General features: G+C 37.3%; 1 protein-coding gene across 1 annotated transcript; it reads right to left on the reverse strand.

The window, feature by feature from the left end:
* Positions 1-914: 914 nt before the first annotated feature.
* Positions 915-16,811, reverse strand: LOC139740770 (uncharacterized; the record flags this gene model as incomplete). The annotated part of the gene is made up of 4 exons (XM_071651344.1): positions 16,688-16,811; positions 13,736-13,830; positions 12,713-12,834; positions 915-1,243 (listed from the first exon to the last, which is right to left on the reverse strand). Coding segments are annotated over exons 2-4 (542 nt in total), but the record flags the coding sequence as incomplete, so codon positions are not given.
* Positions 16,812-20,058: the final 3,247 nt, after the last annotated feature.

Consider the following 20,058-nt stretch of genomic DNA (forward strand, 5'->3'; position numbering starts at 1 on the left):
CGGATGATACCATTTTTTTTCATAATCTTGTCCCATTAACTGAAATAGCTATCCAAATTCAAGAACCTAAATTATTCCCTATGTGTCTAATTTTTATTTTTTTTTTCGATGAAATAGTTTCCGGCTGAAAGCTGCATTATGAGATCTATACAAATGGCGGTAAAGCTGGAATAAACTATTTACCAGTTGAGTCATGAAAGAATCAAGTTTGCTTAATCTTCAGCTCCGTGGACAGGCAAAGACAGTCAACCACAAGTCCAGCAAAACGAAAGCATTACTTCTGATGCCTCTAGGATGATTCATGTTTTGAGGACACCTCAGTTGACAAGATTTTCCTATCAGAATGGTTTAATACAGACTGCACATAGAGTATGCTAGTTCCACCCTCAAGGTGCTTTAACTTGCAATTTTGAATTTTATGCCATCAGATTGTATACCTTGACATTATGCACAAATGCTGTATTATAAGGTATGTCTCTGCATGATGACTAGTAAACTCAACTGCAGAGATACAGGTTGCAAAAGATACACATCATGTATAATGTACACATAGCACGAAGTTACCAGTGGCTGGGCATAGCTCTACTGCTTCTGATATCTCTCTGGTGCTATCTAGCCTTACTTTTGAGCATTTGACCACACCATATCGAATGAACTGAAGTCCATGGACAAAAATCTTCAGCTAAAGTACTCTGTAGTACCAGAAAAGCACAGGAACATTTTCACTCGCATGCAAGCTTCTCATTTTCAGCATATCATAGTGCAATGTCTGTTTTCAGAATGTCACATGCACAAATTATTATGATAAAAATCTTAATGTGTCTATGTGAAATGCGAACGCCACTCATGGATCATCGTGTTACAGAAGGTTTATCACTATCACACAAACACTCTTGTGAGAATGACATGTGCACTGTAGCTTCAACTTGGAAATATTCATTGATAGTTGGATCAGAACTTGGGAGATGATGAACAGTTTGCTTAATATATGAAATTCTGTATTGTGGAATTTGAAAGCAGCAAAAGCTTTGAACCAAACTCGGTAACCTACCTGTGGCACACCATGGGTGGTCACTCCTTGCAATCGGGACAGGTCGGGGAGCTGTTCGATGCTGACGGTCTCCGTTATGCCCCCCGGGGGCACAGAGGGGGTGCTCTGCGTCGGTGGACTAAAGTCTGCAAAGGCGTCGTTGCTGCGGCCATTCGCGTGTCCGTCATCATACTCAACCGACTCTTCATATTTCTGCGAAGACAAGCAATGTGTATAGAAATTTACACCACCATGCCTACAGCATATTGTTAAGAGAAGAAATTCAAGTCAGGCTCAAATTATTTCATTACTTACAGTAGATGATGCATTTCACAAGCACAATGACCATATAATGAATAAAATCAATACACCAAAGTGTATTTAAGCTTGACTCAGGTTTGAATATGAAATGAAAAGTCATATAAGGTATAGCTTTCACTTCTCCACAAGCTAGAAATATCAGACTAGATCACATTCATGTATTGTATACAAATGGGATGACTTACTATCATCTGTATAAGGCATTTTAGTCTCAAAAGGTGTAGTCTTATCCTCTCGATTTTTATTCACAATATAATAGCATACATTGTATCCCATGCAATGAAACATAGATCTTTTTATATAATGCAAGTCTATCGATTTCCCATGGAGGCGACAATTTAGTAAATGACTGCATTCTGGGTCATTCTACGTATAGGTCCAATTCCATAAACCATTGTCATGTAATTTTACTCCATTCAGTTTCCCCACCTTGAAAATTGTGTGGAATTGGATGTCAACATTGTTGCATTGTTCTACGCCATCACTCTGTGAACATACACTGATGACAGACTACTGATGTTCATTCTGACATAATAACTTTTGACTATACTTTTCATCAGCATTTGTTTGGTTTTCCATTTGTTAGATTTCATAGGAGGGGGCATGCAGTTTGAAAATGAAAACAGTGGATGAAATGTGCACATACAATTTTGTACATCATACATGTGTACATATATATAATATATCAAATATATTATACAATGCACTATTCATCATATTGTTTTATCATATCATATCACATTATATTGCATTGTATTATATCATATTACCGGTACATTATCACACTGTCTGACATCATCAAATAGCATGAAATACATGTTCAATCAAAGCAATGCACAGTATGACTTTACTGTGAGTCATAAAATCTCAGTATAGGTTTGGTACTGGATCCAAAAATTCTATAAACCCGTCTTTACCCCGAACCAAGAATCTCTGTAGACACTATATAGTATGGCAACATAAAGCAAGGAAATGAGTGCTACACTAACTTGTAACTCTCTCTTATGAATGTATCTCATTTGCACTGACATCACTACAGTGGTATCATGTCTGGACGGTTAAAATGTCGCATAGGATTAATTTTCTGCTATTTTAAAGGCTTGGCATCGAAGTAGAGCACTGTAAGCCCAGTGTAAATACATTGTATACTGATAACACAGATGTGGATGATTGGTCACTTGCTTCCTTTTGCCACAGTAGGACAGTCATACATTTACGGAGCCATGTGATGAAATATGATTTAGGATAAGGTGAGACAACACTTTCCAATAATTTTGCTTCCCATATTTCTCATGAATGTTGTTATAATTCTCATGCTTCTGTGAAGTCATATTGTTAATAATGCTGTCTATTTTGGTTAAATCTGTTTTTACCGAAGTGTACATACAGTCTAAATCTCAACTCAACCAGACTTAAACTCAACATCACACAATCAAAGGTTGTTTGGATTAGCTGGAAATGAGTTTTGGTACACAATCTACAGCAATCCAGAGCAGTCTCAGCAGCTGGCAAACATTCAAATGAATTAAAGGGACTAGGACTTTTTCCCTTCTGGTGAGCTGTCAAGTACAACTGTACAGGGGAACCTTGCTATAACGAGCTGCTTGGGTCCACTGAAATTTCCTCATTATATCAACTATCTCATGACATCAGGAATAAATACAGAAGGGCTATTCCACAGGTTGGTGGACATGAGCTTAAAAATTCAAATTCAATATTTTTCTGTGTTATTTTCATTTTTAGTCCTTCATTCATGATATTTTCAGGAACCAAAAATAAAAAGTTAATTTTCATATGTTTACTTTGGGAAAAAATGGTTGAAAGTTGTGACTTCCATTCTGTACCAAAATACAAGAAAAATAGTGAAAAATGGAATATGGCATATTACCATTTTATTATTGCAACATCATACCAGTTTATTCATTTCTGAATTTCAGAAGACTCAAATTACCTAAAATACACAACAGCTTTTTAAGTAAATTTGTGGAACTCGTTCAAAAATAAATATTGTAACCCACTTAGGCGATGTAACGTGAGTAACCAAAAAAACTGACTTTGTTTTCTGAGAGAAAAATTCTTCACATTAAATTGGTGGGATTTGAAATTCTCTTCCTTCAAACAAACTTTGATAAGGTGATGACTATCAAAATCACAACAAAATACTAATCTTTATAAAAATGATGAAGAAAAACTGTAACGTGAGTAACCTTGTAACGTGAGTAACCATTTTGTAACGTGAGTAACCAGCAAAAATTATGAATTTAGGTAACATTTACTGTGGGATGGCACATTTTAAGTCACGTGGTAAGCTTTGAAGTTATTTTTGGTTTGGTTTAAAATTAAAAGTGAAATGAGAGTACCCCTCTCTGATGTGACTCTTTCCTCATCAAAAATAAACAAATAAATAAATAAATATGAGCTTGGTACATGGCATTGTCAATTTTGGAAATGTATGCTCTTTTCTACAAGGTGTTCCCAGACGTCAAAGTGGGAAAGTATAAGTAAAATTTACTGAACTTTGTCTCAATCATGTCCAACTTTCAAACAAAATTCCCCACAGTGTTTGTTTTTAAGATACGTAAATATCACAAGAACTTCATCATGGAAATTAGCGCTCTTCTCAAAGTAACATCACTGTGTCCCATTCTGCACGAGCTCCCAGAGATCTAGAGATTCTTGTGTACATAGTGAACCTACACGTAAGTGAGCATGCTGGATGAATGAGTGCAATTTGTGCAAGGATAGTGGAGATTCATAAGAATCATGAACTCTGACAGTGCGGGTACTCCCAGCAGTATTGGAACTTTTTAGACACATCCCATGGCCAGTGACTAGTGGACAGGATATGTATATTTGTGAAACATCAAATGTGGGGTAAAGTAAGGATCAGAAAAGCTAATATGTGTGATGCTAAGTACTACATTTGTTGCTGCAGTTAAGGGCATGAAGGGTGTACTGTAACAGTGGCAGTCCTGTCACAAGCTGAGATGAAGGCTAGAAATTTTCTTCATATTAGTATCATAAATGAAGCCACACAGCCCATTCCAGGAATCACAAGCATAAATCGCATCTATTTTTTTAAAAGCTGAGGAGATCTAAAAATTCCTGATTTCTGCGGATGCAGCAAGTCAAGTTTAACCAGAGTCGGAGGAGGCACAAGAGAACCCATCTATCTATTAGAGACTGGTATACAGTGGAGTAAGACAGAAGAATGTACATGTATCCTGGAGAAGTATCATTACTGTTGGCCAAGTTTGTAACTACATATCAAGTATATTGTACACTGTATCTGTAATGGAGCAAGTTGGGATGTATTGGAAATGGCCCAACCCTTGTAATCTTTTACATGAAATAAAAGATGTTAAATGAAAAAAACTACTGTAGATGCACCAGCTATCAATATTGACAATAATTGTGGATACTTTAACTTTCAATACAAACACATCAGCTGGATAGTATAGTCAAAATGCAGGTTAAATGACATGGACAAAAAGGAGAGCTCAATGTGAACATTTGATATGGATTTTGAGTCTATGTCTAGGGTCTATTGTATAGCCAATCTGAAGAGTATTTAATTATGTTTGTCTATTTTTTAATACTTATTGCTGTTCTTTTATAATTGATGCTGAGGCAAGAAATTAAATTGAATGCATTTGTTTTCGAGTTTTTTTCAATTGCATAGCCCATGCCAGATCTCATACAGTATAGTACATGTAAATGAGATACATAAATAGCATACTGTCCAATTTAGTAACAGAGAAAAGGAAACCTACTCGGAATGTTGTCTTTAAACATAAACTGGTCTCTGATATCCTACACACATTATTTCTGAAAAAGAAACTTGAATGCTACACACATTATTTATTTTTTTGTGACGTTTATATTGAGGACCATACATGGACAAAATGTAACGTGAGTAACCGTAACGTGAGTAACCACCTTATCTGCACCCCAAGAAAAAAACATGCGTTCGTTATTTTTCATACTATATACAAAGTTTGTCTCCCTACTGTACTTCTTTGAAATGGATATAATTAACTTTCATAAAGGCTTGGTATGAGGACACTTTTCACTTTTGTCGACTTTTCATTTTATGCATGTCCAAATCGTGTAACGTGAGTAACCGACACATTTTAAAGATTTGCCAGGAGCATATCGAAATTTCTCAAGTTTTGTTTTTATACAAAGGATAGTCAGACTGTATACTTTGTTGTGATAAAAAGTTGTTTGGTTCATATCTATAATAAGGGAGTTACAGCTCCAGGAATGAGTGAAGGTTTCTCCAAATGTAACGTGAGTAACCGTGGAATAGCCCAGAAGAATATGAAGGAATACAAAATTATATCTTGCTATAATATACAACCTTGCTATTAACAAGGTTCCACTGGAGAAGACGGTCTTTTAACTCTGTTGTATTTGACTATCATAAGAACTGAATGGATTACATCAACCATAGCACTTTAAAATGCAAGCAGTCCATTCATCATGCCTAGATCGATGCAGTACTCTACACTCAACAGAACTTTTTCTTCACCAAGCTTTCATTTCATAGAGTTTGCATGTAGCATGCTGCAGCAATATATCCATTTCTGCAAATCCTAGCAGCACTACTAGTCATGAAGCATCAAACACAAATCCTGTAAATCACTGACAAAAATATCTCCCTAATCATCACACAATTTCTTGAATACACATATTACACACTGAAAGCAATCAGAGCACTGAAATCATAGAATCCCCAGGAAATATCCAAATTTGAATTTGACACGATAAGACTACGGGTGTGGCATTTACCTTGCACTGTGAACAAACAATATTGCACACACCCACACAGTTTGTGGCTGGAATGATGATTCTGTTCTAATCCATAATTGCATTGGAAGCATGACATGTGATCTATGCATAGATGACTCAAGGAGTACAGTAGCTCCGGTTGGCACAGTCTATAAAACACACTGGCATGTTCATAGATTTCTCAGAAGGAACACCAGCAACACAATGATCATCAGCCCGTACCCACAAAATTTGCCACACCATCTGTACAGCTTTAGAATGATGAATGAGATTTCATATTTCACTCAATCTCTGTTTCGAGATGGGTAGTAACACGGATGGATGCACAAAGTGCTGGCATGTATCATTTCAATGTAAGGAAATGGTTTGAATTCACGCACAGCACATTATTGCATTTAAATGCCTCTACTTTATGGCACTACCCCAGAATCTATTATAAAGACAAATGACCAAAATCGATAAAATCAAATCTGCCTTGAAAATGCATCTTTTCACAGTCTAAAACATAAAATTCAGTATCAATGCGTTGCAGTCGTATAGCTATAATATCTTCCATTACAGTCTTTTCTTTTCCTGAGTTCATCTTTTCACAGTCTAAAACATAAAATTCAGTATCACTGCATTGCAATTGTATAGCTTTAATGTCTCCCATTACAGTCGATTCTTTTCTTGAGTTCAAGGGGACGTAATGTATAATGGAGGAAAAGTAGCGTTCTTATCTATCATTGAATGTAATATCTTAACTATCATGTTTAAATCGTTATTATCATTACTATCATGCAATTTCTATTATCATCATTGTTACTGTCAACCTTCCTTTATGTGCACTAGTGTTTATAGCAAAAATATACATTCTCTATTAAAGTCATAATGCAACTTGATAAACAAAACAATTTCAAGGGCAAAGTATATACTGCACACCAGTTCCTAAGTAAGAGAACAGCAGAAGAAGAAAGAAGAGCGACACGGAAAGGGAGCAAGAGTCAGAGAAAGAACAGTAATCTAAAAGTAGTGCATCGACAGCTGTTAACGTGGGGTGTGCAATCATCCGAAATGCAAAAGAACTCTCTGTCTACCACTGTGCAGAAAAGTACATCCACTTTGGACAATCCATTCATTTTGCATCAAGTGGGGATGCAGAGCAGAATCATCAGAGAGTCTGCAAGAAATACCACGTACCAGGAAGTTCCACTGTGTTGAGACGCTGCAACCGTTTTGTAAGAATGGTAGCAACACAAAACTTGACCTGTAACTGCAATATCAAATTCCTGTTGGATGAGGCAAAATGGAATTTGCAATTTTCACTGAAGAATTCATACATTTTATCCCCTGTTACTATGTCACACTCAAGAATCCTGATATTCATCTATTCAACTTTTCTTTTCTTGTAAGTTACATCAATGTGACGCCAAAGAGCAAGCACAAGTCTACCTACCGAGAACAGCAGAGCTCAATCCCATGAAAAGATCTTCAGATGTAGAGTATTTGGGACAAAGCTCAGTTGTGTAATTTATCATCATATTTCATATCCGATGTTGCATTCAGTTGATTTATTAGCATCTCAAGTGTTGAACATAGTTCATTTTTGTCACTGGCATCTCTCTGTAGATAAAATTGATGCCCTTTTCCATACATAGATGTTTAAATCTTAACCTGTTTCCTATGGGAACCTGGTGGCCTGTGCACTAAGTCTATCTAGGGATTTCAGAATTCAGTATAATAATAAGGTCATATTTATCCAGGGTAGCCTCTTAAGTGTTGCCACTGCTCTACCAGAGGGCCCTGCCATAATTATTAACCCAGCGTTGCCAGGTACCCATTTATACACCTGGGTCAAGAGGGACATTGTGGGTAAAAACATCTTGTCCAAGGATGTAAGCACTGAGCGGGAATCGAACTCGGCTCCTCCGACTGGGAGTCGAGAGTCTTATCCACTATGCCACAGCGCATGGAACGGGTTATGTACATTCAAGTAATGCTGATCAGGGAGCACAAGTCCAACTTCCACCAACAGCAGAGCTCAATCCTGGACAGAGATCTTCAGAAGTAGAACGCTCAGGTAAAAAAACTCAGGTATCTCATTTTATATCATCACAAGACAATAATAGTCATATGCCGGATCGTGCAGCATTAAATTGATTTATTATGATCCAATGTGTTTAAAGGCCACCGCACACTACTCAATCAGACTGGTCTTAAAGTCTTAAGCCAAGCTGGGTCTCAAGACCAGTCGTACGACCGGACACCGCACACTATACGACCGAACCTTACGAGTGTTTTACGACTGGCTCTAAGACCCAGTCGTACGACTAGAAAATGGCAAGACTGTGACGTCACACTTCTAGTCTTAAGGTCGTAAGAGCGGTGAATCGGGGCAAAATCGTGTAGTGTGCGGCGGGCTTAACATCAATTTTGTCACCAGTTTCTCTCTATGCAGGTAAAATTGATGTCCTTTTCTATAGTCTTAAATATAACCAGATATCTACCCAGTATAATAATATTGTCTAAAGTCTATCCAGTAGATCTGTGTGATAGTGATCAGCAAGCACGAGTCCACCTTCTGCCGACAGTAGAGCTTGATCCAGACAGAAGTCTTCAGCATGCAGGTACATGTGCATGCAGGAAAAGTATGCAGGTAAAGCATGCAGGTAAAGTCTTCAAATCTTCACAGAGGTCCAGTTTGGGATGTCAAAGCAAAACATATCCGAGTACAGCGGTATAGAAATTTTTGTTTTAAGATCCTTCTAATTAGCACTTGTAAGAGACCACAAATATAGCAGCACATTAACGATTAAATTCTTTGCAGGTTGTCACATGGCTTTTGATAGTGGATTTAATCATAAGATTTTCTGATCCATGAGTCAGTAGATGTTGCCTCAACAGGAATGCAGGAATTCAGTTTACCACGTTTTTGTACACCTTTTTGTAAATAAACATAAAATGTACAGGCGATTCCCATTTAATGAAGTCCTCAGAAAGGTAGTTTTCTTTCATTATACATTGAAATTTTTTTACAAACTGCATGTATAACAAACATAACATAATGATTAAAATACATACGTGTAGTATGTCTTTTGACATTATTTAGAATATGCTGCTTTTCATCAGCATGATATGTTTTGTACATTTATATCATTTTTGTTGAAAATGAAGATGAATAAATGAAATTATGAAAACAAGCAAACCACATGTGTGTATATATTTGCCTACATTGTTAGTCATATTGAACCCACCCCTCTAAAAAAAACAGATTCCTTCGTGTTGGACTTTGCTCAGATATTTTTCTGATCTGCTCATTTTACAAATTACATTCAGTGGCTTTCACTGCAGACAAGGTTATCTCAACAGCAAACTCTGCTTCATGCTTCTATGTTCCACTCCAAGCTCAAGATGAAAACGAGGGAAAAAAGAAGAAAAAAAAAATTCTGGGAGCAAATAAGCAAAGAATACAGAGCTTTACAGCTAATATCAATTTGGCGATGGATATTATACCCTGGGGGTATGTGTGGTTATTGAATTGCTCCAGTTGGTGGTGTCCCCCCCCCCCCCCTTTCTTTTCTTTAGTTCCTCTCAGATTAGTCCATAGGAGATTCCCACTGTCCAGATACCATTCTAATTGTAATAAAAAATGCTGCATGTAATTTTGCATTTTAGATAATTCCCCTTGCTCAGCATTGTAGAATTAATCAAATATTCATGTGGGTTCGATGAACACAATCTGTACTTCTATTCTGCATTAATCATTGCTACAGATGTTTTGGATTTTTAGCTGGAAAGAATGTTTCATATATATTTTTTTTTCATGGTCTTCTTATGGCCTGTTTGTTTGTTCTTTTCTTTCATCTTTGATGCACATTGCATTCATCATTTCCAAGTTCCAATCCCATTTTAGAGAGAGAAAATGGTACATAAGAAAAATTCTCTCTCAAAAAAAACCCCACAAAAAAAAACATTCAAATGAATAAATATTTCCATCACAAAAGACTTCAAGAATACTTTATATTGAGGAGGTGTAAATTTAAAGTCTACCATGCATTGAAATCATGACATGCTAATGATTTTCTACACGGAAAGAAATTGTAAATATCAAAGTTACTGTATGGACAAAAAGAATTTCTCACTACTATCGTGCTCCTCTCCCCCATATTTTCACTTTAACTTTATTCTTGACAGAAAAGAATCAATTACTGCCATCACGCAATTAATGTCTCAATTGCTACAAATATCAAGGAGCATGCTGCCACTTGATTCTCATCAAATGCATCATCAATAATTGCACATTTTCATCCATCTCGGTTGGATGTTACATAGAACATCATTTAGGGTAGGCTGTCCTTTAGCGTACAGGCTAATGGTGCACTTACAGAAATTGCTTTCCAACATGCATGAGTTGCCATATGGTTTTTATTTACAAACACTGGTCTAATGCGAGAAAAAAAAAATACCAGTCAAATATAAGACAAGGTTAAAATCCAGACAAAAGAATTTGCAAATCTGCTCGCACCAACTAATGTACACATGAAATATTGCATCCATAGTGTAGAAAGTTCTGCACATTTCACACCATGTAATCCCAGTAATAGTATAAATACACATGGTAATAAAATGTGTACATAGGAATATTCTGCTTACTACTACTATGCAGACATGAATCTAACACACATATGCCTATGGTCAGAAAGAGAAGGGGAAAATGTCATATAATGCAGTTTATCTCATTTTGTTGAAAACAATCAAGAGTATTTCCATGAAAATAGCAGAGGTAGGCTCACCATACAGCTTCATCCATACACCTCTTTATGTGATAATCTATTTGTCCAAGTGATAGATTTCACAATGTATCTTTCAGTTTGAATTATCTCTTCAAGAGAACAAAATGTTTTAAAATATAATACCAATGGTTGCCTGCTTGGCAACTGTCCTCACAATTTACTTGTCTACCAGTGAAGTTTGGTTGTCCCAGATAAAGTAGACACAAAAATGTGTAACTTGTGCTTTAAAGGGAATGCAAACCCAAAGAGCAATGTGAATTGAGTAAAAGCAGCAATATTAGTAAAACACATCAGTGAAAGTTTGAGGAAAATGGACAATCGATGCAACGGTTAGGAATTTTTAAATTTTGGTGTTGGAACCGCTGGATGAGGAGACTACTAGAGGTTATGATGTATGAGTGGACAACAATGCAAAGAAAATATAAAGGAAATTCAGCAAAAATTCACTTTTCTACCATTATGAAAGAGCACTTGACTAATCGCTTTCAGAAAGCAGGGGGAATAATTGCTACTCTTAACATATGTCAGTATCAAGTTGATGGAATTTGAAATTTTCATGAAAAATGAATTTTTGTGGAATTTTCTTTATATTTTCTTTATATTGTTGTCCACTCATACGTCATAACCTCTAGTAGTCTCCTCATCCAGCAGTCCCAACACCAAAACTCTGAAAATTCATAACTTTTGCATCGACTGTCCGATTTTCTTCAAACTTTCACTGATGTGTTCTACTAATTTTGCTGCTTTCACTCAATTCACATTGCTCTTTGGGTTTGCATTCCCTTTAATGTTATATAATGTTATATATTCAAGGTTAGTATGTACCAACATACAATTTGTGTACTATCAGCTTTCTGACAAGCCTACTAGATGGAGTGTTTCAGGCTTGATGGTGCACCTGAGTAGCAACATGTCAATACACCTAAAAGCAAGCGGATGATAAACCAGAAAGATTTGTACACATTTTATGATCAGCTACGATGAATGCGCTACTTTCGGGTAAAATGAAGTCATTTTCTCCTGTAGTATAATTTTGTGTCTTGGACTGCCCACGCTACCAGTTTCCCAGTGATGCAAATATCATTGGCATCGAAAAAAGTTCATAATTAAATATAATCTATTTTTCGTGTGTCTAATCAGTAACAATTTCAGGAGCTCTGTTACATCACAGCGCAGTAGAGTATATTTACATAGTAGCTGCGCTATACAAATTTGTCTAATTATTACTATTATTATAATTTCAGCAAAACCTCACTTTTTCCTCATCATGAAATCTATCCACTTTTTTCAACCCGTCATTGCGACTGGTTCCATCAATCGTAACCATTATATGATTACCCATAATCTTTTGTTTCGCACTTCTTCATTTCTAACTTTTGTTATCTTTGTGTGTGCGTGTGTGATAATGATGATGATAATGACAATGAGGACAAAACAGCATAATTCATGTAGTGCCATTTATCTGTAGACACATTCAAAGGCACCCGGCTCACAAAACATGTCACAAATATTCACAAAAGTTGCTGGAAGAAATACATGTAGGTCTTCAGTTCAGATTTGAAGGTATTGAGGTTGTTATGATCCAAAGTCTCACATGGGATTGATGTGTTTTATCCAAGAGGAGAATACTGTAATCTCAAGTTCTCAATATTGTCACAATCAAATCAAATTATAGTCACCCACAAAGCCACAGCCATATAGGTTCTTTCGATTCATAGCATCATACTTGTCAAAACGTATTAAAGTTGCCAACTCTCATTACGCCATTACAAATGTCACATTATCACAGACTCACCAGAATACTGGTCTTTCCACAGCAGCAGACGCAGCCAAACACAGCCAGGATGATGCACACCAGTGAGCCAATGGACACAGCTAGCAATGCTGCGGTTGTCTGCTCTCCCAAGTGACCAGAATCTGCAAGGCAATGTCATTTTCTTTCAAAATTCAGTCCTACCAGAACAACAACAAAATGATTAAAGGTGTTTCACAAAGGAGCATTTTACAAATTTATAAGGGAAATGGTGATTTACTCACAACTCTGAGAAAATGTGAAACAACGCCTTGTCACAAATAATGATTTTTTCCCCCTAACTACTATCACATTTAATCATAATTTATACACTTTATACTCGTACCCTGAAACAAGTCCCTGACATTAACGCAAACATGGGCTGATTTGAAGAGTACACATCTTTGCACTCACCTGAACTATTGCAAATATAGCGAAATGTTTTGAGATGTTTTTTTCTTAGAGATACTCTCAAACTCTTGACTGATACTGTCAAACTGAATTAACAAAATGCAGTCCACGTAAATTGCCTCAGCTAGAAAAAACAAAACAATGTGACAAGCATCTTTTTTAATAGTATCTAATGTAAAGTCCAAGAAAGCTAATTTTTAACAAAACTTGAGAGGTCTCTTTTATTTCAAACATAGAACATGGCACATATTTTGACTTTGGAAGTTGACCAGCATTTGCACAAAAAAGAAAGAAAAAAAAAAGACAGGGGTCATGCCAGAATATCACCTCTTACAATAGTCTTGAAGCACAGATACCATGATATCATACAATCAAAGGTGAGAAAATTAGTAACCTTGTAACTTGTACAGATGAAATACTTATTTCATGCTCCCTTGAGCTGTGGTTCGTCAATCTCCTGAGAAGTTTTCGTAGCAAGTCTATCTTTTGTGAAATCTCATGCTCCCAAAATATTTGGCATGCAGTTGCAAGATGCCCACCATTGATTGAAAGTGACATTATGAATTATGGAGATGCTTTGCAAAGGGATTTTTAAAAAAACAATGTCATACTAACCACCGATCGGCAACGCCAGACAGCATTGTGAACACAGCACACCGGCAAGCAGTGAACTGACCGCCACAGCTCTGGACATCATGATGACCATCCAGCTGTGGAACAAAAACCACAAAGGTGGGACTGAAGACTACTCAATGGTCAGCAAGCCACTTACAACTCATCTTTGATTGAAGGGTATAGTTCATTACCTCATTCACTATTATGCACTTTGATTAGTAGTTGTTGGGCAGCTAGTTATTGGCATTTTATACATCAAATCCAGTACAAGACCGCAAGCAGTTATAAAGGCCGCTCTCTCATTGTACTCAAAATGATGCATTTAAGTCTGCAGTTCCAATCAGGATCGCAATAAAACTTTCAGAATATACGTATATCTACAGTGTAAAACCCAACATAACTTATTTGGGAGATTTGGGTTGCAATCCAACTATTAATGGTAATATGTTTGATAGTCTACAGACCGAGTGAGAAGATAGGACCTAGAAGAAGAAAGCACTTCAAAGCACCATCAGCCAGTGTCCCCAAAGCACAATCCATCCCAGTTTTAGCATTCTACAAGCTGCTGCACGGATTAACTGCATACGCTAAATATTTCATGAAGTTTTTATTTTCACGAATTTTGCGAGTCAGGTGCTATACGCGAAATTAAAAACGTGCAAAAATAATGACTCTGATCCCAATATAGATGTGACGCACACGTTTTCTCCGTACAGTATTTATACTCCAATGATCGCGAATTTAACCAATCACGAAATCGTCGGGAAGTCATGATTTGCGAAAATTTAGACCCGCTAAATATATGGCATATATGTATTCCTTCAAGATTCAAGGTTCAAGGCCTCACATTAGCAGTGGCCTAGTGCCCATACAAATTTATACTGGGCCACCAAACTTCTAAAAAAGATTACCTGTTGCTGACCTGATAAGGCAACCAAGATTCAAAATGGATTTTCATGTTTCATTTTAGTTCATCCCACTACCAAAACATTTCTTCTTTTTTGAGCCACCAACATTTCAAATATTAAGATTCTTATAGAGCAGTGGCTCGGATGGGCCATCAGAGCAAAATGTTGCTGTCAAGCAGTCCTGGGACTGTAGTAATTAGTACCATCTAGTCTTATTACCATTTTGTGTGCATTGCACTGCAGCATTTTCTCTAGATTCAGATTTTTACTTTGACCAATGTGTTATGCTCTCAGGACTCCAAGTCAGCTTTGGACTTTGTTGTATGTTTGTTTGTTTGTTTGTTTGTTCAGGGGTGTTTTTCTTTTAGGGGGATATCTGGGTACCATTTCATTGAAAGTTGATATGACACTAGATAGCAACTCTTACTGGAATGGCAATTGTTGTGGTGATGACAAGAATCCAGCTTCCTGATTGGCTGTTTCTACAGAAAGTTGCCATTCCAGTAAAAATCGCAATCTTACAGGACAAGTCCACCTTCATATAGAGTCTGTAGGCTTACATGTGGATTGAGTGAATGCAGCAATTTATTAGTAGAACACATCAGTGCAGCTTTGGGGAAAAATTGGACAATCCGTTTAAAAGTTATGAATATTTAATGTATCTGCGCAGTCACTGCTGGATGAAAAGACTACTACTGTGTATGATGTCAGATGAGTAGAACGTTTCAGGCCTATAGGGAAAATATAAAGAGAATTTCACAAAAATTTTCTTTTTTGAAAAAAGTGCACATTTCCTCAGCTTTTCACGGATGTATGTAAATAATGTTCAAGAGGATTATTCTCCCTGCCTTCTTAAAGCCACAAAATAAAGAGGCAGGTCAAGTATTCTTTTATTATGCAAGAAAGTCAAGTGTTTTTTTATTATGTGAGAAAAGTGTAGATATGGTGAATTTTCTTTATATTTTACTTCATATCGTTCTGCACATGTGACACCACAAGCTGTAGTAGTAGGCCTTCTAGTTGTCTTTTCATCCAGCAGTGATCGACTGAGCAGAAACTTCGAAATTCTTAACTTTTGAACAGATTGTCCACTTTTCTTCAAACTCAGTCTGATGTTTTCTAAATATTGCTGCATTCACTCAACCCATATGTAGGCTACTTTATATGCCGTTATTTGCACATACCTGGTATAGATATTTCTGCGAATGAAGAGGTCATGGCATCATAGACATTTTTGCGAGTGCTGTTTTTTATGAACTTACACCAACACACACATAAATGCATTATATAAACCCAAATGCATTGAGGCATTTTCTCATTGTTGTTAGATTTGCAATCCAACAGAAATTCACGAAAATAACAGCTTACACCCACATAACATTTCTATACAGTATTATGAAGATGGATATGTCCTTGGCCTTGCTTATGAAAAGGGGCAATCTTGCTAGCATTAACTTAAGGCTAACAATGGATGTCGAACTTGAAGTTTGACTACGTCTAGATCTAAAATTTACTTGTATTTTAGAGATCTCTATTTGCTATGTCTGCTGCATACCAGGTAACGTTAGGTGTATCAACAGTAACAACACTATAACTTAAGTATCAGTTGGACTAAGTAACTAAAAGTTCAAGAACATCTGCCACATTCACACAACCTTTCTACGAATTGCCGCCGTTCGATTTCATTTCCTTCGTGCATGCTCTACTTTTACGATTTTTACAGAACTTTGCTTTGTCCGTCTACGTCTGGAACACGCCCCCACCACCAACCACCACAGCCTGCTGAGCCTGAGCTGGAGCCACCTCGCAAGGTTGTGTTTACACGGCTCATGCTGGGCCATATCATACAGTAAACGGTATACTGTAGTAGTGGTAGTCCTAGCAAGCAGTGGTAGTGGTCGTAGTATTTTTGCAGTGCGCAGACAGCCCTATCAAGCCTCTGTGAGCTCACTGCTGAAAACTGACCGCACACAACTGGAATCTACATTAAAGTGTTAAAATGATGCAATGTCGAGTCTGAATTACACAATGCATGAGGACTTACATATCAATTATGCCGTTTACACGATTGGAGAACTGATTAGACACCGCACATCAGGAATTCCGATGTCTTTCTTCAAAACTTGTCATCACCAGCTCGCACCGGTATTCTGCAGCAGAAGAGAATGTTGCTCTTCAACACAAATACACGCACGATCCCATCCCCCATCAACCAGTGCATGCATTGAGCAGGCATCGCCTGCTGCCCTCTCTCTCTTTCTGTCATACAAGCGGCTCGGCACAACGTTCGAACCAGGCTGGGAGGTGATCGAGCCTTCCTGGTCGAACCAGGGAGGGAGGTTCCCAGGGAGGTTCGGAGGAACCCTGGGACCAAGATTGTGATGTATAGGTCTTTCTTTTTCCAAATTCCAATCAGGAGCAAGACTGTAAAGATTCCTTTCCGGAGGGGGATGTCCCCCCCCCCCCCCCGGGGGAACTTTTTGCATTTTGATGTTGTAAATGGTGCAATTTGATGCATGTTTTTGCGTCTTTTATCGACTTGAAACAGCCCCACTTGTTTAAAGTAGCGGGATATTTTGATGTGGATTATTATTGAACAATTTGCCCATAAAGTGATAGCATTTAAATAAACTTCTTGTATTAATTTATTGTTACAATTAATTCCATGAAAGTTGTCGGTTAAATTTCAGCAATCAAACAGAAAAGGCATGCACACGAGGGTGTACAAAAGGGATATTTCTCCTCCCACACGAAGGTGATTTTAAATTTTCAGACCTGAAATTCAGCGATCTGGTCCCGTTGCATAAAACTTTTTTAGCAACCTTTAAAAATTCAGGGCCCTGTTGCATAAAACCCTTACCGCTGGACTTACCGCTCCTTTCTAGCGGTAAGTCTTCAAATTAGTGGTAAATTTTATAATCCTTGATGCTGATTGGCTGTGACGCCTAATTTTGACGGTAGCTACCATTGAAATTCAACGGTAAGTTTTATGCAACGGGCCCCAGGTTGGGATTTGCCCAACCTAAATTTTTTAAGGTTGCTAATCTAAGAATGTAAAATCCGTTGCATAAAAACTCTGGTTGGGAGCTTCCAACCGGAATTTTGTGATTTCAACCGGAAAAAAATCCGGTTGGAGTTTTATGCAACGGGCCCCTGGTGCAAACTTTTGGTGCAATACTTGGAATTTTTTTCCAGCTCCCCCACCCTCAAAAAAAGAAAGAAAATATTAATGGAAATGATTTGGACTGTTTTCAGGAAAGTGTTAATAGCAAAATCACGGCATTTAGCTCTTATTCCGCGTGTGCATCATCTTGTGTGTATATGCAAAGTCTAATGAGGTAGAGGGGGATGTCCCCTCCCGCTATGCCCCCTCCGGCTCGACGGAGCTTTTGCGTTTTTAAAATCAAGATAAAGCGATCTGAAGCACACTTTTTGTGAGAAATTCGGGTAGTGTGATTTTCCCGCGATTTTTCCCCTTTCTTTCTTTTTTTTTTTGTCTTTTTTTTTCACGATCCCAAAGTGTGTGTGTGTGTGTGGGGGGGGGGGGGGGGCTGCAGCCCCCCCCCCCCCCCCCCCGTTCCGCAGCCCCTGCTCAATATACTCCTGGTAGGCCTACTCATAATTTTGTTTTCAGAATTAATTATTGCTGATGAGCATCGTTTCTTAAATGGGAGGGGGGGGGGGGACGAAAGAAGAGTAGGCGTAGCTGGTGACCACTGTCTGTTTTTTTCCTCGAGAATATTATATTTCCTTTTGAGTCGTTACCGTTGCAGGCAATATGTACCGGGTATGCAGCCCCAAAAGCGCAACACATGATCTCATTTCACTTTCAGGCTATAAGTTATGTAACATTCAACCAAATGTCCACTTGCAATAAAACTTGTGATAGAAATCAATCAATCACAAATCTTTTGAAAGCTGCAATCAATCGCAACCTTAGCTGTGATTGACTGATTGCAGTTCTGTGTCTTAATTTCAATCATAACAACTGTTGTATATAAGAAGAAACATTACAAGATGAATACTGAAAAAAAAAATTGGCAAACAGGAATAGACACTATAAAGAAAAGAGCACTGGATTGCACATGATGGGAGAGAAAGAAAGAAATATAATTCCTGATTTATTCTGCATGCTATGTTTTGTTGGAAAAAGAAGAATGAAAATGAATTGAATTGAAAAAAGAATTGAAAAAAATGCAGCGTCTGATTACAACGGCACATATATTATGCATCAGAGAGATCTGTATGGAAACTTGGTGATAAGGGTCGAGTACAGTACTGCATGTACCCCCCCCCCCCGTCCCAAGTCCCCAATGCCTATGCGCCCGCACCTTGGATTTTTGTATAGAAATGTAGATTATAATTGTATTCCAGGGTGGTCATAGATTCATTATATGGTATTCAGTAATTCTTTAAATGTTGTCCCATATGATATCAAAATAAATGATCTATGTGTAAAGCAGGTTAATAACACAAAGTTTTTAGGGCTTTGGATTGACCGAGAATTATCCTGGAAAACTCACATTAATTTTGTAAGTAAAATTTTGTCCAGAAATATCGGAATTTAGAATAAGCTTAAACATTTCTTTCCTGTTTATATTTTGCAGAGTATACATTCTTCTTTAATATCTCCACATTTTAATTATGGAATTTGGGCGTGGGGAAATGCGATTCACTTATTATTAGATTCCCTTCTCCGTATTCAAAAGTGTGCAATAAGAATAATAAACCACGCCAGATATTTTGCTCATACCAATTGTTTTTTTTCATCAAAACAGAATTCTGAAAATTCCAGACCTATTTTATTATAATCTCGGAATTTTCATGTATAAACTAACAACTAATGAATTACCATCTGTTTTTATCCACATGTTCAAAAGGAATCGCTCTGTTCACTGTTATCCCACTCGCCAGAGTGACGCCTATCACCTTTCCCGTACTCGCACTATTTTTGCAAAGAAAACAATTATATTTACTGGACCCAGATATTGGAATGACCTCCCTCAAGATATAACTTCTTCCTTATCTTTATTCACCTTCAAACGCAAATCAAAACAGCTATCAATTAGTGGATACACACAACCAAGTTTTCAGCAACTTTTGTTTAATACTCCCAGTCCTTTGTCTTTGTTCGCAGCATCAAGATATTCAATGGTACCGATACATCAAATATAGCATTCTTTTTCAAACACCGCGAGATCCGTATACAGTCTGGTTCGAGCGATATCTATGTGGTTCGTTAGTTTATTCTTTATCGATTTTTGTACTGGTATAATTTTAGTTGGTCAAGACAAACATATCCGTTCTCCGTATAATCATATGCCTATGAATTCGGGAATCTACAGTTTTACAAGCGTTAGAGCTTTTATGTAGGCCCCATCATATTTCTGATACTTACTTGTGACATCTTCATAT

This window comes from Diadema antillarum, unplaced genomic scaffold, assembly GCF_040938485.1.
Source record: "Diadema antillarum isolate AM-2024a unplaced genomic scaffold, OU_Dant_1.0 seq00000881_RagTag, whole genome shotgun sequence".
In the NCBI taxonomy this organism is placed as follows: domain Eukaryota; kingdom Metazoa; phylum Echinodermata; class Echinoidea; order Diadematoida; family Diadematidae; genus Diadema; species Diadema antillarum.